The sequence below is a fragment of the Ochotona princeps genome, chromosome 2 (genome assembly GCF_030435755.1).
Source record: "Ochotona princeps isolate mOchPri1 chromosome 2, mOchPri1.hap1, whole genome shotgun sequence".
Lineage (NCBI taxonomy): Eukaryota > Metazoa > Chordata > Mammalia > Lagomorpha > Ochotonidae > Ochotona > Ochotona princeps.
This window is the reverse complement of record NC_080833.1, coordinates 114,893,411-114,916,645: the sequence shown is the minus strand read 5'-3', so window position 1 is coordinate 114,916,645 and position 23,235 is coordinate 114,893,411. Positions and strand designations below refer to the sequence as shown.

Genomic DNA, 23,235 nt, shown 5'->3' with positions numbered 1-23,235 from the left:
GTGCGGGAGAAGCAGTTACTGTGAAACCTAGGGCAATTATTTCCTGCAATGGCTACTCTCATTTTAACCCTTCCCGCTTTGAGTCCGCAGGAAGCATTGGCAACGAAAATGTAAGAATGGGCCTCCAGCCCAACGCTCCCTCCACCACAGGGCTAGGAAAAGCCAGTGGAGTAACCTTCCAGCTCCCCAGTCTCCACAGAGGAACAGCAGGAGTCGGAGTAAGATCTCTGGGTCTCTGCTCACTCCCCTCTCCCCTAGCTCCCACACCTCCCCCAAGGTCTCCCTGGAGTGTGCCAGATCTATAGGGATGGGTTCTGAGGGCAAAAGGGTGAAGGCTCAGATGCTTCTGTTATCTCCTTAGCTGGTTTCACCCTCGTGCTTTGAGCTGGGATAAACCTCTGCCCTCCCTCAAATCCAGGCCAGGTTCTTAGCTGGAGGGCTGCAGGTGCTCCTGCTGACTCAGTGTTGACCAGCTACAGATAAGGTGACCAGATGACCAGAAAACCTTCAACCTTTATCCTGGTGGATGCTTCCTACTTGTCTCTTCCACAGGACCCTCCAGTGGAGAGGGGGACAGCAGGGGCTGTTTTTCCGGAACTGGCTTATTTGAGAGTAGGGTATTCACATCGATCAGGCCTCTGGTTCCACCCCCACCCATATCCCCTCATTACACATTAACTGGGACACAGCCACTCACAGCTGCCCTCTGACCCTGGCCCTCATGCCCCTTGGTGCCCATTTTCCGCTTCCCCACCCTGATTTTTTTTTAATTTACTAATTTTTATTGGAAACGGAGATTTAAAGAGAGAAGAAGAGATAAAGACCTCGCATCTGCTGGTCCACTCCCCAAAGTGGCCCTTGTGGCCTAACTGAGGCTGAGCCGATCTGAAGCCAGGAACCAGGAGCTTCTTGTGGTGCAGGGTCCCAAGGCTTTGAACTGTCCTCTGTTGCTTTCCCAGGCCACAGGCGGGGAGCATGCAGCCAGGAGACCCAGTGCCAATATGGGGTCTGATGCTTAAAGAGGAAGGACTAGCTTTACTCCCTCCACCCCTCTCTTTTACCCCCCAGGAAGGTTTTATTTGCAAAGTGAACAGGCAAATGGGGAAAGAAGCAGAAACGGGAAAGCACCACCAGGGAGGGGTCCAGGAGACGGGATGCCTCCTGAAAGGAGAGAGGAGACCTGCACCCTGATTTTAACTCCTTCCCTTTGTTCCCTGATTCTTCTACGGCACGTGGCACTGAAGGGGACTAACACCCCTCATGGACTAAAGTTGTCAAGGGGTAATGGCTCAAAGTCAGAGGCCTCAGAGAAACAGTGGGGAAACGCTGCTGGCCACTGTTATCAACTCCAAAGACCGCCCGCTTGCTCCCAACTCCACAAGGCTGGACCTCAGACAGACCCGCGACACACAGCGTTGGGCCTCCAGTAAGACTGTACTCCCTGCCTCTCCCCGCGTCGCCCGCAGCCCCCCTCCCAAGCCTACGTTTGCCCTTCCTCCCCCATTGCTCCAACTTATCTACTCCAACATGGTCCCACCCCATGAGTCTCCATACAATGTCTGTCACCTGATAGGGGGTGGGGGAAACGTCAGGCATATAACCCTGTGCTTCTGCTGCCAGCCAGGGCACGGACAGCACGGACAGCGGCGTGAAGTGAGGTAAGGGACCAGCATCCAGAGAAGACTGGGCTGAAATCGTAGCGATGGAGGGAACCGGGTAGGCACTGGGGACAAGATCTGGGGGAGGGGCTGTGTCCTTTGGCCTCCGTGTCCCTTCTGTCTTCAGACTGCTTCTAGAGCATCTCTGCACCATCGCCACCATGAAGCTACTAGCAGCGACTGTGCTGTTGCTCACCATCTATAGCCTTGAAGGTGGGTGTGATCCAGGGAGGGGCACCCAGGGGGAGCGGGTGCTGGCAGTCCTGGCTCCCCCTCTGCTTCAGCTCCTAAGCCTGGGGTTCCCAGAAAACCCACCCACAGAAGCAGCTGGAAGCCAACCTGGGGAGGAAGCTGAGAGCTGGGGTTGGTAACGGGAGGCCACGATTCGGGGACCCAGCTGAAGTGTGTGTGTGTGTGTTTCCATGCATGTGCTTGCACAGGGGCTTTGGTTCGAAGACAGGCAAGGGAACCAAATCTGCAGAGCCTGTTCTCTCAGTACTTGGAGACCTTCGCCAGCTTTGGCAAGGACCTCATGGAAAAGGCCAAGAGCCCAGAGCTTCAGACCCAGACCAAGTAAGTCTTTGGGAAAGGGAGTTCCAGGGCTACAGGGCTGAGGATGCAGCAAAAGAGAAAGAAAAAGGTGGGTGGGGGGAGCTGGAAGGTCCTGCAGGAGAGTGAACAGAAGGGTGTGGGTTAGGGAGAATTGAGCTTACATTGCAGAGATAAATTTGTTTATCACCCAAAGATTTCATGCACCTTCCGGACAGATAGTGGTAGTGGGAACTGAGCCTAGAACTGGCATCTCTGGGGCCTGTCCTGAGGCCTTGCCTCTCCTCCTTGGTGTTTGCCATGCCAGGATGGACCAGGCTCAAGGATCTGGGCATGTGGTTCAGTCTGCTCTGACTTTCCACCAACAAAATGACCTTGACAGTGCCTAGGGTGCCCGCAGGTCACCTGTTAACCTTTCCCCATCCAGGGCTTCCTTTGAAAAGACACAGGAGCAGCTGACACCCTTGGTCAAGAAGGCCGGAACTGACCTCATCAATTTCTTCAGCAATCTCATGAACCTCAAAACGCAGCCCACTGCCCAGTGAGGGGTTCACATCATTGTCTTCCAACTCCAGTTGGCCCCTTGAACATCCACTGGCCAGTCCCTACACCTGCCTCCCCTCCTTACTTATCCATGTTTCCTACAATAAATGATTAAGGAGTCAAGCTGTGAGTGTGGTGTGCTTAGGGGACTGTGAGAAGTAGGGTAATGAGGGAGAAGTAAGAGAAAGGAGGGGCCTGCACGAGAGCTCAATTGGCTAATCTTCCCTCTTCAAATGCCCCGGGATCCCATATGGGCACCAATTCATGTCCCAGCTGTTCCACTTCCCTTCCAGCTCCCTGCTTTTGGCCTGGGAAAGCAGTGGAGGATGGCCCAAAGCCTTGGGATCCTATGCCCACATAGGAGATCCAGAAGGAGCTCCTGGCTCCTGGCTCCTGGCTCCTGGCTTAGGATTGGCTCAGCTGCAATCATTGCAGTCAGTTGGAAAGTAAAGCAGGGAATGGAAGATCTTTCTCTCTGTTTTTCCTTCTCTCTCTAAACCCCACCTGGCACTCTAAGGTCCATCTTGCCTCAGAACTCACTGAAAACTCAGTTTTCCAGGCCCAGCGCGATAGTGTAGCAGTTAAAGTCCTCGCCTTGAACTCACCCAAAATCCCGTATGGGTGCCGGTTCTAATCCCACAGCACCACTTCCCATCCAGCTCCCTGCCTGTGACCTGGGAATGCAGTTGAGGACGGTCCAAAGCCTTGGGACCCTGCACCTGTGTGGGAGACCTGAAAGAAGTTCCTGGCTCATGGCTTCCGACTGGCTCAGCTCCAGTCGCTGTAGCTGCTTGGGAGTAAACTATCGGATGGAAGATCTTCCTCTCTGTCTCCTCCTCTCTGTGTATATCTGCCTTTCCAATAAAAATAAATAATATTTTAAAAAAAGAAAAGAAAAACGACACCTATAAGTAAGAAAAAGAAACTTTGTAGAAAATTTGAAAAAAAGAAAGAAAATTCAGTTTTCCCTTAAAACCTCCCAAGAAAGGGCTGGTGGGATGGTTCAGTTGGCTACTTGTCTGCCTGCAAGTGCCAGCATCTCATATGGGCTCTGGTTCACATCCTGGCTGCTGCACTTCCCATTCAGCCCCCTGCTTGTGGCCTGTGAAAGTAGCTCCTAGCTTCAGATCAGCTCAGCTCTAGCCTTTGCAACCATATGGGGCGTGAACCAGTGAATGGAAGATTTTTCTCTGTCTCTCTTGCTCTCTGTAAATCTGCCTTTCCAATAAGAATAAATAAATCTTATTTTTAAGATTTATTTTTTTATTGCAAAGTCATATATATAGAGAGAGGAGGAGAGACAGAGAAAGATCTTCCGTCCGATGATTCACTCCCCAAGTGACTGCAACAGCCGCTGCTGTGGTGATCCGAAGCCAGGAGCCAAGAACCTCCTGCAGGGTCCCACGTGGGTGCAGGGTCCCAAGGCTTTGGGCCGTCCTCCATTGCCTTCCCAGGCCACAAGCAGGGAGCTGATGGGAAGCGGGGCTGCTGGGATTAGAACCGGCATGCATATGGGATCCCGGAGCGTTCAAGGCGAGGACTTTAGCCGCTAGGCCACTGCACCAGGCCCAAAAATAAATAAATCTTAAAACAATAACATGGGGGGAATGAAGAACCTCAGTGTCAAAATCCCAACCATTTGCTCATGGCTCATTGCTATTAAGAGACTGTGTGAGCTTGCAGGCTAAATGACCTATGTGACATTGAGCACTGATGGGTCCCAATTCTTACAAATCAAGGCCCACCTAAGTCTGGTTATCTCACAGGTGGCTCCAAGTAATTAAGTGGGTGCTTACTTTAGTTGCTGGAGGCATGGGCTGTCTAGCCAAGATAGATAGGGAATGTGTGGTTTTTTCCCTCACCTTGCAGGCTATTGTGAATTGCCCCTTCTCAAGCTACTGTGGACTGCCCTTGTAAAAACCCTATGAATGTGCTGTTTCGGGGCCAAATTCCGGTAAGGGGTGTTGGTCCCAACCAGCCAACTGGCCCGTTGGTTGGCCAGCTGCCTGCTCTCAACCAAGACCACAGACTCAGATGTGCTGAGCTTGAATAAACCATCCTTGTGCACTTGAAAAACAACGACAACAACAACAACCTTCCAAGCAGCTTCGCACAGCCCTGTTCCCAGCATTTCTTCTACACACACAAGATTGGGTCTATTTGCATTGGTGACTATGGGGGGGGTCGAGTAGCCAGATTGCCCACAATCCAACCTAGGTTTAATTATGACATGGGTGTAGAAATCATATCTTAGATCTTAAGGTTTGTACATGCTTCTAGTTTCCCAAACTATTACTCCCTTCTCCAGTTCTGACCCAGAACAGCTGGTGATCACAGATTTCATCCTCTTGCCAACCCCTGCATTCATCCCTCAGTTGAACAAAATAGCCCTTCTGAAGTCTACTAGACGGTGAGATCTGTGTGGTCAGCAGCTGAGCTTGCCTTACTCAAAACTGTCTCTGTTCCGAATCAAGCCTAGTGCTTAGTCAAGGCTGCATAGCTATATGATACATGAATGAATACAGCCAAGTCTGTGGCAGCTTTATTGGGTACACTCCCTTCCCATTAGTTAGCCTGTGCTGGGGATTGGGAGAAAAGGGTTGGGGCAAGGAAGTGAGACTAGATTAGCAACATCACCAAGCAGCGTTTGAGTCTTTGACAGGGAAGAGAAACCACTGAGGTTCATTAATTTGGGCACAACAAGGTTACAGGGGTAGGGCCAGCTGGCATAGTCAGGATGGAGGCGTATACGGGACCAACCATGAGGGCTGTGAGGGGAACTAGAAGCTGAAGAAGGCCATGACCAAGGGTAACTGTTCCAAAGCTACTGTGCTGGTTTCTCACGCTTCAGAGTCTCATATGTCTCCTGGGTCCGGGTGCTGAGGCCCTGGAGGTGGAAGTGAGGGACCATCAGGAACTAAGCCCATCCACTCCCACAGGCCCTGCCCCTTCCAAAGATCACCGTGTTCTGCTGACTTCCCAAAAGAAGGCAGGCTCACTTACCGTGTAAACGGCCTCAGATTTCTGCAAAATCAAAAGGCACACGGTGTTAGAGACACCTGCTTCAGGGTCCCTCAGCCTCCCTGTTTCTACCCAGGGCAGTGTTTGCCCAGGAGAGCTGGACTACCAGGCCACACTAGGTCATGAATACACATCTGCCCAGCTGGCTACAAACTCCTTCACACACTCATCCATGACCCCATGCTTGGTTCTTCTCTGTCACTTGCCAAATGTTTAACCATGGCTTGGCTATATGGCAGGGTGGCAGTGTGAGATGGCAAGACCTGAGATGCATGCCTGCCCAGAGGTCTCGGGTTTGGGACTAGAGCCCCAGGAGGACTGAGTCTGAGACCATGGGAAGGTCCATACCTCATAGCTGGCTATGGCTGCCTTGCGCACCTGGATCTGGAATGGAAGAAAAGTAATCAGTAATGGGGAAGCTATTGGCTTAGCCCTCTTCCTTCCACATTTCATAGGGGAGCCCCTTTTCTTCCCCTTCCTCAAACCCACATCGCTACCGCCACCCCCAGCCCTTGTAGCCCTCAGCCCATCCTGCCTTACCTTGAGCCGACAGTAGAGCAGGGTGAGGACAATACCATACAAAAATAGGATGGCATCCAGGATGTAGCAGAGCTGGGGTTCTCCCAGGGCCACTGAGAAGACAGAGGGTGCCCATGGGGGTCAGCACATCAGGGACCCCCTGGTGATCAGAGCGGAGAAGGTGAGGGCTCTAGGAGGTAGGACAGGGCCTGGAAAGGAGCCCCCTACAGCAAGAAACGTTTCTTCTCTGGACCCAGGCTTCTCTTGCCTTTCCCTTCTTCTCTCACTCAAACAAAGGGGAAGGTTGTAAGTGTGATGGAACTTACAGGAATTTCAAACTGGGGATTTGAAGATGGTGATGTACACAGTGAGTTAAGCCTCCATTGGTAACACCAGCATCCCACAGCAGCGTGCCAGCTCAGGTCCTGGCTACTACACTTCCAATCCAGCTCCCTGCTAATGCACCTTGAAGGCCTTGGTACTTGGGCTCCTCCCATCATCCTTAGCGGAGACCTGGTTGGAGTTCCTCCAGGCTCCTGGCTTTAGCCTGGCCCGGCCCTGGAAGTTGTGGCCATTTGAGAGTGAATCAGTGGACAGAAGAGCTCTTTGTCTCTCCCTCTCCATGTATCATTTCAAATAAACTGATCTTTTTTTTTAAGATTTATTTATTTTATTACAAAGCCAGATATACAGAGAGGAGGAGAGACAGAGAAGAAGATCTTCCATCCGATGATTCACTCCCCAAGTGAGCCGCAATGGGCCGGTGTGCGCCAATCCAAAGCCGGGAACCAGGAACCTCTTCCAGGTCTCCCACGCAGGTGCAGTGTCCCAATGCATTGGGCTGTCCTCAACTGCTTTCCCAGGCCACAAGCAGGGAGCTGGATGGGAAGTGGAGCTGCCGGGATTAGAACCGGTGCCCATATGGGATCCCGGCGTGTTCAAGGCGAGGACTTTAGCTGCTAGGCCACGCCGCCAGTCCCCTCAAATAAACTGATTATAAAGAAATACTTGAGGGCCCAGTGCAATTGTTCAATTGGCTAATCCTCCCCCTTCAAGCATCAGGATCGTATACAGGCACCAATTCATGCCCTTGCTGCTTCACTTCCTATCCAGCTCCCTGCTAATAACCTGGGAAAGCCATGGGGGATGGCCCAAGTGCTTGAGCCCCTGCACCTCCATGGGAGACCAGAAAGAAGCTCCCAGTTTTGGACTGGCCCAACTCTGGTCACCGTGGCCCTAGGGACAGTGAATCAGTAGGTGAAAGAAATCTCTCCGTAACTGTTTTTCAAATTAATTTTAAACACCAAAGAAGGGAGGAAGCAAGAAAAGAGAGGGAGACAAAGGAGAGAATGAAGAAAGGGAGAAAGAAGAGACAACAGGAGACGGACTTGAGGACTTCCCCTCAGCCTCTTTTTACTGCTGTGGGTTCTGCAGGCGCCATTGAGCACTTCATCCGCCCCAAAGGACCCATCCACGCTCACTAGGCCAACACCAAAACCTCAGCCCAAGGGGCAGGGGGAGGGAGAGGCAGTGGCACATCTCAGCGAAGAAACCACAGGGGAGTCTCTGCTGGGTCCTGTGACCTGTGGCTGAGGGCTGGACAGGAAGGATGTGAGCTGGGGGAGGGAGTGAGGGAGGGCAATTACTCTATTATTGGTCATCTCCTAGCCTCAGCCTCATGGCTTTCAGTCCCAGAGAGACACTTCAATGTGTAAAAACCCGAGTCAGCTTTCCTAGCCCTCAACTCGCCACAGCCAGCTGCTGCACACAAGGCCAGGAGGAAGGTCCTGAGCGCAAGGGAATGACCACAAAGTACGGATTCCATGTCCTGCTCCTCTGCCCTGTTACTCACCCTGGGCCTCTGAGGGGAAGTTTTGGGCAATTTGAAAAATCACACAGGGCCTTGGCTCCCCAGACTCCTGCTGACTTTCTCAGAAGAACTGTGACCCACATGGGTCAAGTAGTGACATGGCCAAAGTATTTTTTTTTCGTCCTGTAACGCTTTGACACACTCCGTATTGCACAAGTCTTAAAACTACCCTGCGAGGGACACATCATCACCATTTTACGACAAGATCAGTGCATGGAAAAGCTAAGTAACTCGCTCAGGGCCTGCCTTCAAGGCTCAGGGCCTGTCTCCCTTCAGCCCACAGCAGCACACCAGCAGCTCATGGAACCCTCCCTCCCCCTTCTCAGCTGGGCCACTGGAGCTCCTCCTTGGTCTTCTCTGACAATTTCCTCAGTTTCCTTAAACTTGACTAGGCCTCCCTGCCCGGCACCCGGATGCCATAAACAGACACCCTTCTAAGCACCAAAGCGAGCAAAAAGTGAGCGCTCTTATACACACATGGGACTGCTTACAACTGCTCAGACCTTCCCATTTCTGCCTCTACTCAGCTGATGCTTTTCAGATCTAAAACTGGGCGGGGCGGGCAGCCCAGCTTCCCCAAGCTGTTAACAGAATGGCATGGAAGCAGTGACCCAGAGACACAGCCCTGACAGGGGTCTGGCTACACCTGCCTCCCTAAAGGGGGCTGCGTGCATGTAACCTGCTAGTGACAAGACCAAGGCTACCCCATGGGAAATGCTGATCGTGAGAAATGGAGCTTTGCCGCAGACCAGCTCTTCATGCCACACAACTGGCCCTTGCTGCTGCCGGACTAACAGTTTACCAATTCTTTTTTTTTTTTTAATTATTTATTATTTTTAATTCATTAATTACATTGTATTATGTGACACAGTTTCATAGGTACTTGGGTTCTCCCCACCCCTCCCCAAACCCTCCCACCATGGTGGATTCCTCCACCTCAGTTTACCAATTCTAAAGGCAAAAAGCTCACCTGGAACAAGTAGGATGGGGACAAGAAAGGAGGGGACTGTGATCCCGATGCTCGTGTGTCCACCTCAGCACCCACCTGGCCGCTCTTGGCTTTCCTCCGCCTATGCTCAACTCGGCCTTCATATTCTTGCCCTGGAGCCCAGCTCCCCAACCCTGAGACCCCCTCACCTGCTTGTTCAACCAACAGGAGCAAGAGCAAGAGCACTGCGGGAATCATCTTGGCCAGGGCTGAGGATACGCGAGCCAGGATGGGCCAGTCGCCGAGCCAGCACTGCGCAGCTGTGTTCTGCCAGTGGCTCCCTGACCACAGAGTTCCCCCCTTCCTGCCACGCCTTCCCCTCTGCTTCGGCCCCTTCCCCTTCCTGCACTAGAGACCGGGCGGCTCCCGGAAGGGCCAACGATGGGAGCTGGGAGCCATGGGTCCCGAAGCCCCAGCCCTGCAGGGACCGACCCTCCTCACAGTGACACAGTGAGACTCGCGAGCTACAGAGAGGTGGTCTACCTCCACCTTTCACTCCACCCCTGTTCAGATAAGGATCTGAGACAAACTGCTCCTTCAAGATCGCTCAGGTGACAGCACAGCCCCTTCTCTACTCTGGGGCTTCACCCCCAGCCCTAATTTGAGTTTACCAATTTGGGTGAGCACTGAGAAGGTCTGGGCAGGAGGGAACTGAGGGGAAAGAGGAAATGGGGGAATGGAGAAGTGGAACATACAAGAGTCCAAGAAGGGGGTGGAGAGGAACAGGCAAACTGTCAAGACCCGAATCTAGGAGGTAAAACGGAGCACTACCGGAAACTCCAAAGCTTCATATCAAGGTGAAGGATAGTAAGATACCAAAACAAACAAAAACCACATCAGAATTGTAGGCATAGGGGCCGCAAGGCGGTTAATTTATTATTATATTTTTTTCTTTGCTGGTACATGCACAAAAAGCCCAACAGCTGAGTGTACATGCACCTGTATAGACACAGATAAACACACACAGCCCCACTTCCGGTGAACAACAGGCTCCAGAGCGGATGCTGATCATCAAGGGAGAGCAAATGTCCCCCGCTCACCGGTCTACTTCTCCAAACACAATATCCTGGGTACCTAGGTCAGGAGATGGATGGGAAAGCGCTGTTAGCCAAGGTTCAGCACTTGTTACTGAGCCCGGAGAGATGGAGTCCTTGAGTTCATGCCACAGTCCATGATGACTGAGCAAGACACAGTCAACAGCCCCAATGGGAGTCCCAAAGCCCTCTGTCCAGCCCTCCTACCTATGATGGCAACGACGTCTGCCAGCATGTGTCCTTTGGACATCTTGTCCAAACCAGCCTGGGAAGATGGAGCAAGAGAGTTAGGCAGAACTTGGAGGGATGAGGAAAAGGGTAGTCACCAAATTCTCAACCTTGATCAATAAACTGTTAAAAGCACTGGACGGGGGTGAGCGTCTAACACAGCAGTTAACACGCCACTCAGGCTACCAGTATCCTATAGCAAAGTGCCTGGGTGCTAGTCCCAGCTGTGTTCAGACCCGCAACCTACAGGCAAGACACGGACAGGAGTTCCCACCTCCTGGCTTTGATCTAGGCCAGCCCCAGTCATGGCAGCCATTTGGAAAATGAACTGGGGAATGGAGGCTCTCTCTGCATTTACTGCTGTCTCTCCCCACACCCTTCTACCTTTCAAATAAACCAACACAAATGTTTAAAAACTCTTAAGACTCGCTGGGATTGGTTCTTACCAGATGGGCAAAACCAGGAGCCTTGATCTTGCACCGGTAAGGACGGCTGCTGCCATCAGACACCAGGTAAACCCCGAACTCGCCCTGTCCAAGAAGAAAGGTTGGGCACGTTGGTAAATAGAACATCTTTCTCTGCCAACCAAACCCCATCTTCTCACACTGATGAACACCTGTCCTCAGTCACTCACCCCACGTACAGTCTCATCCTTTCTCTTTTCCCCCTCACCTTAGGAGCCTCAATGGCGGTGTACGTGGCTCCTGGTGGAACTTGGTAGCCCTCAGTGTATAACTTAAAGTGATGAATCAGGGACTCCATGGAAGACTGAGGAGAGGAAGAAGGGACGTGAGCAGATGAGTGCCATGCTCTGCCACAGAAAACAGGGAGACTGAACACCCACGTAAGTTAAGTCAGTGAGAAGACAAGGCACGCCAGAGCAGAGCTGCAGGACGCTCTTCCCCAGACCCTGGCCTCGCTCCCACACCCGCACTGCCCTCTCCCTGCAGCCAACCTTCATCTCTGCTCGTTTCGGTGGAGACACTTTGGCATCATCCACCTTGATCTCCCCAGGAGGCATCTTGTTCAGACACTGTAAGATGATTCGAAGGGACTGGCGCATCTCCTCCACTCGACACAGGTACCTGAAGTGGATGAGACGGGCTCACAGCAAGGGAATGGGCGGTCGGAGGAGCGGGTCTGGGGCTACGGAGGATGATCTTTAGCCAACTGTCAAAGAGTCAGGTAAACTTTCCTCACTCTTGGCTGCTTGGTAGCCTACATAAAACCTGAAGGACTTTAATTCTATTGAGTCTTTCCCGTAATCCTCTCCTGATTTTCTCAGACTACCAACTGTAGTATTTCCCTTCTTTAATTATCCCCTTAAGCACTTTTTGGATTAAGAATGAGTAAGAGGCAAATGAAGTCAAACCCAGGAAAACAGCGAACGTTCCTCAAGTGTCAGTAAACAGAAAAGCCGTCTGAAGCTTAGACTCTAGCCACCGGAACACTGCATCCAGAACACTCCAGTCTCAACCACTCCTACAGAATCATCCCAGACTAATCCCTAGCTTTCATGCCTCAGCCCTTCCAGCTGTAACAAGCAGTCTAAACTTGTTCTAAAACAGGAAAAATGTAGGGGTAAAACAAGATGCCACAAATGTGCAAAGCGCTTTGGCAAGCAACCTCGCTTAGTTCACGTATGTGCTCCAACGGAAGCACAATGAAGAAGGTAGCAAAGAAAAGTTGGGCAGGACCCATGTGGGAGACCAGGAAGAAACTCTTGGCTCACAAATTTGGCCCAGCCCAGCTCCGGCTGCTGTAGTCACTTGGGGAGTGAGCCAGTGGACAGAAGAGCTCTCTCTTTCTCTGTCTCTCCCTCTATCTCCAATGTTATAGATAACTCTGACTTAAGTAAAAAGAAACAAATCTTAAAAAAGTAAAAGGCAGGGGAGAAAGCAGCTAGACAGTGAGCTGAGAAGGGACAAGGGCCTTACCTATCATAGCAGTCTCCTCGAGACCCAATAGGAACATCAAACTCGACCTGGTCATACGCATCATAGGGCTGCGTCTTCCGCAGGTCCCACTGGATACCTGAACCCCGCAGCATCACGCCACTGTGGAAAGGGGCGGGGGGTGGAAATAAGGACCATTCTCCACAACCCAAGAAAGCAGACACATTATTCTTAATCTCCTCTTCCAACCCTCCTCAGCCATGGGACATCAACCCTGAGCATGGTCAGAAGGGTATCAAACATTGCCGAGAGCCAAGACATTAGGCCGGATTGCTGCCAAACCGACCCCACCCCACCCCTACCCAACCCCCGTGGAGAGAAGCGCAAGTCCTCCCACCTGAAACCATAGTTAAGGGCGTCTTCTGCTGACACAACCCCGATGTCGATCGTCCGATTCCGCCAGATCCTATTGTTGGTCAGCATCTATTGATCAAGAGGACTGGTGTGTTCATACTCTTCAAATATCTCTGTAATTCTTTACAACTGGTGACTAAAAGCCTACAAGCCCTATTTGAGGAAAATGAGATCCTCCCTCCTCCCCACTGGTTAATTTCTATCTTACCTCTTCCACCTCATCAATCCGAAGAGAGAAGTTCTTGGAAAATTCATAAATGTCATCCATCAACCCGAGGGGGAGGTCCTAGAAGTCGAAGAAGGTAATCCTAAGCCCAGCACAGGCTCCAGCAAGGTAAGCCTGCTCCCACACCCCAGGAGATGCGGGGTGTGTTCAGTCAGCCTTTCCACCGGCCAGCACTGCCCCCCTGTGGCCACAGAGGGAACAGATCAGGAACGGAGCCCACTCACCTGATGCACTCCACCTGGCCGGACGTAAGCAGCATGCATTCGTGCTCCGGACACTCGTTCATAGAACTCAAACATCTTGATAGGACACACTGGGAATTAGTGACAAAGTCCTGGACCCCTAAGGCCAACAACCTGGGCTCACTCCCCCACCTTCTGGCTGCCTGTGCCCAACCACAACAGGGTCCCTAAGGAAACAACCCAAGTTTTCAATATTCCTTCTTCTCTCCTGTTATCAACCTCTTCATATCTTCCCGTACTTCCTTGCCTATTACTAGCCCTCCATCCCTCTCCTACCTTTTCCCTTTCTTCAAACATCCAGAAGAAAGGAGTCATGGCCCCAATATCCAGGGCATGTGTAGTCACGGCCATGATGTGGTTCAGAAGCCGCGTGATTTCTCCAAAGAGCACTGGAGAGGAGTAAACACAAGAGGTTTAGGGGCCAACAATTAGGGTGACAGAGCCTGGGGTCTTACTACCATGCTTGGGTTCAAGGAACCCAAGTTAAGAGGAAGGGTAAGGGGGCGCTGAGCCATGCTCAGTGGGCTTTGAAAAGGGCCAGGCATACCTCGGATCCACTGCGCCCGGGGAGGAGGCTGGATGTTTAGCAACTTCTCCACTGCCAGAGAATAGGCCTGCTCATTACACATCATGGACACATAGTCCAGTCGGTCAAAGTATGGAAGGGCCTGGGAAGAAGGAGAGGTCTGGGTCACATCCAGCAGGCCTGGGGGCCCACAATCTGGCTGCTGGAAGCTTTGCTGTTAGCGGACGTCGCAAGCTGACGCTGCACAATCCCTCTCAACCAGACGCCCCAGCGGGGCAGAACCCAACCCCAGCAACCAGTGGCACGCTGACAAATGTTGAGACTGGCTTTCCTGAGTAGGGGAGGACCCTGATTTCTCACGTGTGCCAGTGTGCTGCGGGAAAACTATGGCTAATTTTGAGACTGATATTATGTAAGAATACAGTACTGGGTAGAGTAGTTGCAGCTCTGGTCAGTATGTCCACTATACAGATACAAGGACTCGGCACAGAAAAACGCAGAAGCCTGAAGGTGATGAGCTTTCAGCTTTTCTTATCTTGTTTATTTTAGATCATGTATTAAATCATAAGCTTGTTATATAACTGAGCCGCTAATAGTAGTTATGTTCAGCAACTAACTCATAAAATTCCTCAGCATTTAACAGGCGGGCTCTTGTGAGCCAGTAAGAACAGGCGCCAGCACACCACTGTCAACGGTCCCCTGGCCAGAGGGGCGCCTCAGTGGATGATGGGTGCCTTGGGAGTTCTGAGTCTCCCTCCTTCCAGTCTCTTACACAGGAAGAAGGCACTTTGTCCCAGGTCTATCTGGGAGTGGGGGCTTGAGGGAAGATGGAGTACCAGGCGGGCATGGTCCTTCCCAGAATGTTAAGAAAGTGAGGGCCTGGCTGTCGGCTGCAGTGGCCTTGGCTTCCAGGAAAGAGGTGGAGCTAAAATTTCCCTCTCTGGGACAGCCCGTTCCTGCCCCAGAGTACTGTGACGCGCATTAACCCACGAGTGTGGGGACTAGCAACCATCATTGTGCCGATTCCCCAGGAGACCCAAATCCGTGACAGGCTGTCCACTCCTACCCTGTGTTAGGGCTGGACCCTAACTCCACCACCCTGTTATCAGGATTTTCTTCATGACTGTAAGAAAAACTTCAGGTTCCTAGCCCCAACCCAACTCTTTGACCTCCAACTAGCTGAGTCACGCAATTCTCCTCAAGAGAGCGCGCTTGGTCACAGACCCGCTCCTGGTCCCTCTGACTCACTGAGTGTTTTAAAAACAAACTCAGACAGCTAGCTGATACAAGAGTCAGCTGTGAACTCTACAGATCTGACGTCTCTTTCCTCGTTCTCTGCCCTCAAGAACATCAACTCTGACGCACTCGTGTGATAGAAGAGGGAAACTGAGGCACGAGAGTACACGTGAAGGGGCCAGCCAAAAGTCAGCCAGAGAAGTCCGGAGCATCGCTCTGGCTCCAAGTGATGGCTGCCAGGTAAACTAAGCCCAAGAGGCTCAAACACTTCCAGCCACGTCCCTCCCACCCCCACCCCAACAGCGCCCTCCTAACCTCAGGGGGCCACCCCTGCCATCACCCTCCCCGCTGCAAGCCCCCGTTCATCCCCACACCTGCAGATAGGTCTTGTACTCAATGAGTTTCTCAGTGCCCCGGTGCAGGAGCCCAACATGAGGGTCACACTTCCGCACCATCTCCCCGCTCAACTCCATCACCAGTCGCAAGACTCCATGGGCTGCTGGGTGCTGGGGCCCGAAGTTCAGGGTCAGGTTCGACACCATTGTATCCTTGGGAGGGTCCACATCTGAGAAGTAGGAAATTGTCCAAACAGTAATTCCCTTAGGAACCCACTGGAGACAGGAAGGAGTTGGCCTCCCCCACAGACCTTCCAGATCTTGTAAATGTCCTAATTTCCAATGTAAGCAGGAAGAGGATCACTATAGCTAAGCTCTCTGATGAGAGGGATCAAAAATCTCTTCCCATGTCTCTCAACTACCTTTTTAATAATGCTAACAGCTACTGTATACAGCCCTTCCTGCGTGCCAGCTTACTGTTTACTACTGTAAGAACTTTATTATTTAACCAATCTGATTCTCAGAGCAACCATCAGCAGCAGGTATTACAATCCCCATTTCAGGGCCTGCAGCGTGGCCTAGCAGCTAAAGTCCTCGCCTTGAACGCGCCGGGATCCCATATCGGCACTGGTTCTAATCCCGGCAGCTCCACTTCCCATCCAGCTCCCTGCTTGTGGCCTGGGAAAGCAGTGGAGGACAGCCCAAAGCCTTGGGACCCTGCACCCGCGTGGGAGGCTGGAAAGAAGTTCCTGGTTCCTGGCTTTGGATCGGCGCAGCACAGGCCGTTGCAGTCACTTGGGGAGTGAAACATCGGAAGGAAGACATTCCTCTCTCTCTCTCCTCCACTCTGTATATCTGACTTGCCAACAAAACAAAACAAAACAAAAACAACAATCCCCATTTTATTAGACTAACAAGCCAGAGGACTGCAACGGTTTCCAGATCACAGGGTTAGTTAAGCAGCAGAGCAAGAAATTTGAATGTTGCCTATTCAGCTGTGGGACCCACATTAACTATGATGATATACTATCCCTCAAATGGACTTGGAGAGTAGCCAACCAGTTAGGAAACTGGACTTCAATGCCTATGATGATTAAATGTTAGTTTCTATCCCCAAGAAGCTTACAGTTTAATTTGGGAAATAAGTACACATGAAAAACTAGTAAGTCACATGTGTTAAGTTACTAAGTAAATGGTTTAAGCTATTAGCTCTTTTTGCTGTTGTTGCCGATTTTTTTTTTTTTGCTTTTAATTTATTTGGGAGGCAGAGATACACACAAATATGTAGGAGAGCACCTCTCTGCTGATTCACTCCACACAAATGTCCACAAAAGCTAGGGCTCAGCTGGCCAGGCCAAAGTCGGAGCCAGGAGCTCAATCAATCCAGGCATACCAGCCACCTGAGTCCACACCTGTTGCTAGGAGCAGCAAGCAGGAGTCAGGAGCAGAGCCGTGACTCAAACACAGGCATTCCGCTAGCGGGGGCAGACATCTCCACCGCTGGGCCCAACGCCCACTCCAGGCATTAGCTCTCTAAAGCAAGAGACCACTCTGAAAACTGCATGAGGACAGGAGATGAGCTGGTTCTGAGCTGGTTCTTCTTCAACTGTATTCCCTTATTCAAGAGGTAGAGACAGAAAAACTCCCGTCTACTGGGTCGCTCCGCAAACCTCTGCAACCCAAGTCTTCCACATGGGTAACGGGGTCCCTGATGGACCCTGAGCCATCACCAAGGTGTGCGTTAGCAGGAAGCTGGAATTGTGAGTGGGGGGAGGATTTGAACCCAGGCACTCTGATATGGGATGCTGATGACCCAAGTAGCCTGCAAAGTGATTCTTAGATACAGGAAATGATTCAGAGAAATAGAGGGGAGAAGAGGCATTCCAGGATTTGACATCAACACAAGAACATCTTGGAGGGAAGGGAGTTGAGTATCTGGGGAACTTGTATAAACACTTTCCAAAAAGTAGGTGAAGAGGCGATAGAGGGTAATGGTTCAACCCCAGTAACACTAGCAACAAGTAACATTTACAGAGGACTTACATCATCATTTTATTGAACCCTTACAATATTGTGAAATGCTGCAGACACTTAATTCACTGGCAAGTGCATTTTAGTTTTAAAACAAGAGCTCACCTTTCAACCAAAATATTTCACCATGAGCTTTGGAGTCAGATCTGAGTTACAAGACCGCCTGTGTGTCCTTAATCAAACCTTAATCTCTTGGTACCATAAATTACACATAAATGGGACACCACATATGTTCACAAGATTGCTGCAGGCATTAATGGAAATAATGTATTACAAAATATTTAGCATGGGGCCAGTGTGGTAGCACAGCACACTAATCCTCTGTCCTGTAATGCCAGCATCCCATATGAGCATCAGTTCATCTCCCAGCTAATCCACTTCCAATCCAGCTCCCTGCTTAAGCAACAGAGGATGGCCCAAAATCTCTCTCTCTCCTCTCTACAAAATCGGCCTTTTAAATAAATAAATCTTAAAAACAAAAAAACAACTTAACACATGGTAAGCACTTGGCCATTATTTTTGTTGTTGTTTTCAAGATTTATTTACTTTTACTGGAAAGGCAGATTTACAGAGAGAAGGAGAGACAAAGATCTTCAGTCTGCTGGTTCACTTCCCAAATGGCTACAAACAGCCCGAGCTGAACTGATCTGAAGCCAGGAGTCAGGAGCTTCTTCCAGGTTTTCCACATGGGTGTGGGGTCCCAAGGCTTTAGGCCGTCCTCTACTGCTTTCCTAGGCCGCAGACAGGGAGCTGGATGGGAAGTGGAGCACCCAGTACACGAACTAGTGCCCATATAGGATGCTGCACTTGGAGGTGCAGGATTAGCTAACTGAACAATCATGCTGTCCCCTATTACTGTTTTTGGAATTGGCTGTGAAATTTTTAAGCAAAAGAACAAATGACATAGTAAAATACACCCCAGCTGCAGGCAACTGCCTAGGGTGCCTTGTACCTAGGCAAGTGTAACACTGCTGAGAGAAAAGCAGCCACTAGCTGATGGGCATCCTGACCCTGGTTAATACCAAATTTGTGTTAACTCTACCAGTGTTGCCTTTTTTTTTTTGATGGGTAGGGAAAGTGGGGAACTCTGGGCCAGCACATGTGATGGAGTGCCGCACATTACCCGGGGAGGGGTCTGGGAGTGGCCGAGAGCATGTTTGACAGGGAAGGAATGCTTTCTGGGGTCTTCCACAGACTAGGCCACCGCACCCACAGGTAAACAAGGGAGCTGAGGCCGTGTCTAGGTCAGGCCAAGGCACCTGCCCATGTGAGAGACCTGAGTCTCTTATGCAAGCTGGCGCTGGAAGCCATGCTTGGCTTGGCTAGGCCACAGTATCCACCGCCAAGTGGCAAAGCAGGGGCTGGGCTGCCACACCCACCAGAACGTGAAAGAATCTGTTCTGGAGGCAGATTCCGTCGGGGAATTGTAGGCTTGCCTCTGGTGAGACTGCAGCAGCAGTGATGGACCAAGCCAGACAGGACATGGTAAAATAGTATTTGATGACATTGTGTAAGAGAACCAGAAAGGGCACAGCAGCAATGGCAGAAGCCCAGTGAAAAGATTCCTGAAACGCTCAAGCTTCAATACAAGATAAATCTGATGAGGAGTGATGGCAGTAAAGATTAGAAGGCAGAGAGGACCAGACAGGAAGCACTACCTGGCAGCTGACATTGCAGGGGAAGGGTTGAGCCACCCTCTATGATGGCAGCATCCCACAAGCACGCTGTTTGGACTCCTAGTTTCTCCACTTCTGATCCAGCATCCTGCTAACATGCATGCAAAGGGAGCAGAAGATGAGCCCTGCCACCTCCACGGGAGACCTGGGTGGAGTTACAGGGTCCTGCCTTGGCCTGGCCCAAGCCATTTGGGGAGCAAATCAGCAGACAATCTGTCTTCTCCCTTTCTTTCTAACTCTGCATTTCAAATAAATACAGAAATCATAAAAAAAAAAAAAAATTACATAGTCATTACATGATTTGATGACTTCTTGGGACAGAAATATGAAGGGCAAGAGAAATTCGAGACAAAGGGGGTCACTATTGGGAGTACTGGGGTACAGATTATGCCACTACCTGGGACAATTACATCCATTATACAAGTACCAGCTTGGGTCCTAATGCTCCATTTATTTCCTTAATTCCTTCCTTCCTTTTAAAAAAAATATTTTGGGCTTGGCAGTGTGGCCTAGTGGCTAAGGTCCTTGCCTTGATCCCATATGGCCGCTGGTTCTAATCCCGGCAGCTCCACTTCCTCTCTATCTCTCCTCCTCTCAGTATATCTGACTTTGTAATAAAAATAAAAAAAATAAAAAAAATATTTTTATTGGAAAGACAGATTTACAGAGAAGACGAGACAAAGATATTCCATCCACTGGTTCACTCCCCAAGTAGCCGCAACAGCTGGAACAGAACCAGTCTGAAGCCAAGAGCCCAGAGCTTCTTCTGGGTCTCCCACGCAGGTTAAGGTCGCAAGGCTTTGGACTGTCCTCTACTGCCTGCTTTCCCAGGCCACAAGCAGGGGGCTAGAAGGGATTTAGAGCAGCCAGGGCATTTACTGGCACCCATATGGGATTCTGCATGTGCAAGACAAGGACTTCAGCCATCAGCCACGCTGGGCCCCCTCAGTTTCTGCATTTCAACCTTGCTCCCTACAGTACACTTAAGGAAACGCAAGCCAATGGCCTGAGGAGTATCTGGGCCCTTGCCACCCACATGGGGAATCTAGTTATTGGGATCTGGCTTCAGCCTTATCCAGCCATGGCTGTTGCAGACATTTGGGTAGTAGACCAGAGGATGCAAGATCTCTTTGGCTTTTTATTTTTTTTCCCTTTCTAACCTGGCCTTTCAAATGAATAAATCTTTGAAAGAGTTAAGAAGACCCAGCACAATGGATCAACTAACTAATCGTCCAAGTGTAGCATGCCATATGGGCACTGGTTCATGTCCTGGGTGCTCCACTTTCCATCCAGCTCTCTGCCTGTGGCCTAGGAAAGCAGTAGAGGACGGCCCAAAGCCTTGGGATCCTGCACCCAGGTGGGAGACCTGGAGGAGATCCTAGCTCCTGATTGGCTCAGTTCTGGCCTTTGTGGCCACTTGGGGAGTGAACCAGTCTCTATCTCTCTGTCTCTCCTTCGCTCTGTAAATCTGCCTTTCGAATCAAAATAAGTAAATCTTAAAAAAAAAAAAAAAAAGAGTAGGAGAGACAGGATGCGGTGGCATAGGCTAATCACCTGTTCATTTTCTGGCTGCTCCACTTCTGATCCAACTGGTCTACTACCCAAATGTCTGCAACAGCCATGGCTGGACAAGAGCAATAGAGAATGGCCCATGACTTTGGGACCCTGAATCCATGCAGGAGGCCAGGAAGAAGCTCCTGCTGATCAGCTCAGCTCTGGCCATTGCAGCCATCTGAGCAGTAAACCAGTGGACAGAAGATCATCTCCGTATCTCCTTCTCTCTAACAATCTGCCTTCCAAATAAAAATAAAATCTTAAAAGAGAGAGTAAAGGGGGAAACATACAAGAGCTAAAGATAAACAAACAAAAAAACTTTCAATCCTGAAGGATTAGGAGAATAAGAGTCCTGATAAAAATCAAGAAGTCAAATGGAAGGGCTGGTTTTGAGGAGGAAAAAATGGTTTCTAATTCAGAAGATTTTATTTGCGCCAGTGGGAAAACTACCTTGCCCAGAAACGCAGATGCAAATGAACTGAACCCAGAAAAAGTTAAGGCTAAAGTTTTTAATTTGGGACAGGTGTAGCAGTGCAAAAGGTTTGGCACTCCACATTGGAGCAGCAGATCAAATTCCTCTGCTTGCAAACCAGCTTCTGGTTAACGTGCCTGGGAAAGCAGCACCCCTGTGGGAGACAGGGCTCCAACTGCTACGGACATTAGAAAAATGAGCCAGCAGGTGGAAGATGTCAGTCTCTCCTTCTCTCTGTCACTGTGCCTTACAAATAAATAAAATTTTAATTTATTTATTTATTTTAAAGATTTATTTATTTTATTAAAAAGTCAGATATACAGAGAGGAGGAGAGACAGAGAGGAAGATCTTCCGTCCAATGATTCACTCCCCAAGTGAGCGCAACGGCTGGTGCTGCGCCGATCTGAAGCCAGGAAACCAGGAATCTCTTCTGGGTCTCCCACGTGGGTGCAGGGTCCCAAAGCTTTGGGCTGTCCTCCACTGCTTTCCCAGGCCACAAGCAGGAAGCTGGATGGGAAGTGGAGCTGCCAGATTAGAACTGGCGCCCATATGGGATCCCGGCGCGCTCAAGGTGAGGACTTTAGCCGCTAGGCCACACTGCCGGGCCCTAAATAAATTTTTTAAAGATTTATTTATTTTTATTGGAAAGGTAGATATACAGAGAGGAGGAGAAACAGAGCTAGATCTTCAGACCGATGGTTCACTCCCCAAGCAGCCGCAGTGGCTAGAGCTAAGCCAATCCGAAGCCAGGAGCCTATTCTGGGTTGCCCATGTAGGTGCAGGGTCCCAAAGCTTTGGGCTGTCCTCAATTGCTTTCCCAGGCCACAAGCAGGGAGCTGGATGGGAAGTGGAGCTGCCGGGATTAGAACCAGCGCCCATATGGGATCCCAGAACGTTCAAAGCAAGGACTTTAGCCACTACACTATCACACCAGGCCCAAATAATTAATTTTTTTAAAAGGTGTAATTTTGATGGGAACACCTGGATTGCTGGCTGCAGTCAACATCTTTTTTTTTCTGGAATGCCCTTCTGTTCCTTTTCTAGCTATATTATCACTACCATTAGGCTTGCTGCACTGTGTGGTCAAAGGGACAAAGAAGGAAGGGGCAAAAACCTGCCTACAACGGAGGGCTCAGAAGACAATCACGCATCTCTCTGGAGTGGGGACAGGTATAGTTTGGAATCGCAGTTCTGGGCACTCACCATTCCAAGGTGGAGGCTTCCAGTGGGCTGTTTCCTTGGTGGGGTACATAACAGCACCCCCAAACTGCTCTGCCCACTCCACATCTGGCTGCCACTGCCGAGCACCTCTGGGGAGTTAAAGGACGATCCTAGTTAAGACACTGTGCAGCACCTCCCTCCCCAGTTCCCATTCATTCTTAGGAGGCCCCAGGAAAATTGTCCCTTCAATGCAAGTCCCTGACACAGAGCTCGAGTGCCTGGCTGGAACTCCACAGTAGCTTTACTGCTCCTAACAACGCGTTCCTGGGATCACTGCACGCATCACCCTGCAAGTCCTTCCTATTCCCATCACAGGCCCGAAGCCGTTTACTCAAGGTCAACGCTAACCTCCCAAGGGAAGGGCATCTGCACTTCTGCAGAGTTCTGCCCAGGTGTGACAGGAGAGGGCACCCGAGTCTCTCAGGGCGAGCGGCCGACTCCCGCTTTCCACTAACTGCACTCCTGGCCGAAACACATCAAGACCCCCCCGCCCCTTCGCTGATGGCTCGAGTGGGCGCAACCGCAGCTTGGGGCCAAGAAATCCGGCACGGGCGAGGGAGTCACAAGCCTGGGTCATTCTTTTCTAGGAGGTCAACAAGGCCCGCGAGAAAGTCCCGAGAGTGGAAAACACTTAGTCCTGGGGATGCGTTGGTCTCACCTGCTGGGCTGAATCTGTAGTCGGACGCCAGTTCCAGGACGCAGCGCCTGGACCGCGGCGCCCCGAAGGCTGCACACCGCCCTCAGCGCCGCCATCTTACTCGGGCTGCAGCCTGCGAGAAGGAGAACCGGGCGGAAGTGACTCCCGCGCGCCTCCTTAAGGGCTTCTCTCCTATTGATACAACGAACATCGGCCTTCTTGGAAACTGGCAGGATCGTCTATAGCGAACTGGCAACATCCGGGTTCTATGCATCGGCTTCACTAGGGCTTAAACAACAGTGATTGCTGTCATCTTTACTGAGGGCATTTTCCGGGCTACTACTCCCGGCTGGCTCTTC

The 23,235-nt window shown here is 50.8% G+C and overlaps 3 protein-coding genes across 3 annotated transcripts; 1 reads left to right on the top strand and 2 right to left on the bottom strand.

Annotated features, from left to right (window-relative positions):
- Nucleotides 1–1,634: 1,634 nt before the first annotated feature.
- APOA2 (apolipoprotein A2) lies at nucleotides 1,635–2,873 on the top strand. Its single transcript, XM_004589110.2, has 3 exons — nucleotides 1,635–1,871; nucleotides 2,099–2,231; nucleotides 2,635–2,873. The coding sequence occupies exons 1-3, from the start codon at nucleotides 1,820–1,822 to the stop codon at nucleotides 2,750–2,752; spliced, it is 303 nt and encodes a 100-aa protein (XP_004589167.1). The 5' UTR covers nucleotides 1,635–1,819; the 3' UTR covers nucleotides 2,753–2,873.
- A 2,393-nt stretch (nucleotides 2,874–5,266) lies between these two features.
- On the bottom strand, nucleotides 5,267–9,450 carry FCER1G (Fc epsilon receptor Ig). Its single transcript, XM_004589283.3, has 5 exons — nucleotides 9,298–9,450; nucleotides 6,312–6,403; nucleotides 6,120–6,155; nucleotides 5,754–5,774; nucleotides 5,267–5,637 (listed from the first exon to the last, which is right to left on the bottom strand). Exons 1-5 carry the CDS (start codon nucleotides 9,344–9,346, stop codon nucleotides 5,575–5,577), a joined length of 261 nt encoding a protein of 86 aa, XP_004589340.2. The 5' UTR covers nucleotides 9,347–9,450; the 3' UTR covers nucleotides 5,267–5,574.
- A 547-nt stretch (nucleotides 9,451–9,997) lies between these two features.
- NDUFS2 (NADH:ubiquinone oxidoreductase core subunit S2) lies at nucleotides 9,998–23,235 on the bottom strand. Its single transcript, XM_004589109.3, has 14 exons — nucleotides 22,898–23,235; nucleotides 22,222–22,328; nucleotides 15,324–15,514; nucleotides 13,735–13,855; nucleotides 13,464–13,576; nucleotides 13,170–13,244; nucleotides 12,928–13,005; nucleotides 12,703–12,788; nucleotides 12,348–12,467; nucleotides 11,366–11,495; nucleotides 11,083–11,178; nucleotides 10,857–10,940; nucleotides 10,390–10,447; nucleotides 9,998–10,222 (listed from the first exon to the last, which is right to left on the bottom strand). Exons 1-14 carry the CDS (start codon nucleotides 22,990–22,992, stop codon nucleotides 10,185–10,187), a joined length of 1,392 nt encoding a protein of 463 aa, XP_004589166.1. The 5' UTR covers nucleotides 22,993–23,235; the 3' UTR covers nucleotides 9,998–10,184.

Bases quoted from the DNA above. Each gene is read 5' to 3' on its own strand.
- NDUFS2 (XM_004589109.3), bottom strand. From the start codon at position 22,992: ATGGCGGCGCTGAGGGCGGTGTGCAGCCTTCGGGGCGCCGCGGTCCAG. The intron at 10,941-11,082 runs GTGAGGGGGAAA...CTTCTTGGACAG, and splicing joins CCGCCATTGAGGCTCCTAAG to GGCGAGTTCGGGGTTTACCT. The intron at 10,448-10,856 runs GTAAGAACCAAT...CCATCTTCCCAG, and splicing joins CTCCTGGTTTTGCCCATCTG to GCTGGTTTGGACAAGATGTC.
- APOA2 (XM_004589110.2), top strand. From the start codon at position 1,820: ATGAAGCTACTAGCAGCGACTGTGCTGTTGCTCACCATCTATAGCCTT. The intron at 1,872-2,098 runs GTGGGTGTGATC...GTGCTTGCACAG, and splicing joins CACCATCTATAGCCTTGAAG to GGGCTTTGGTTCGAAGACAG. The intron at 2,232-2,634 runs GTAAGTCTTTGG...TTCCCCATCCAG, and splicing joins GAGCTTCAGACCCAGACCAA to GGCTTCCTTTGAAAAGACAC.
- FCER1G (XM_004589283.3), bottom strand. From the start codon at position 9,346: ATGATTCCCGCAGTGCTCTTGCTCTTGCTCCTGTTGGTTGAACAAGCA. The intron at 6,156-6,311 runs GTAAGGCAGGAT...CTTCCATTCCAG, and splicing joins TGCTCTACTGTCGGCTCAAG to ATCCAGGTGCGCAAGGCAGC. The intron at 5,775-6,119 runs GTATGGACCTTC...TTGATTTTGCAG, and splicing joins CAGCCATAGCCAGCTATGAG to AAATCTGAGGCCGTTTACAC.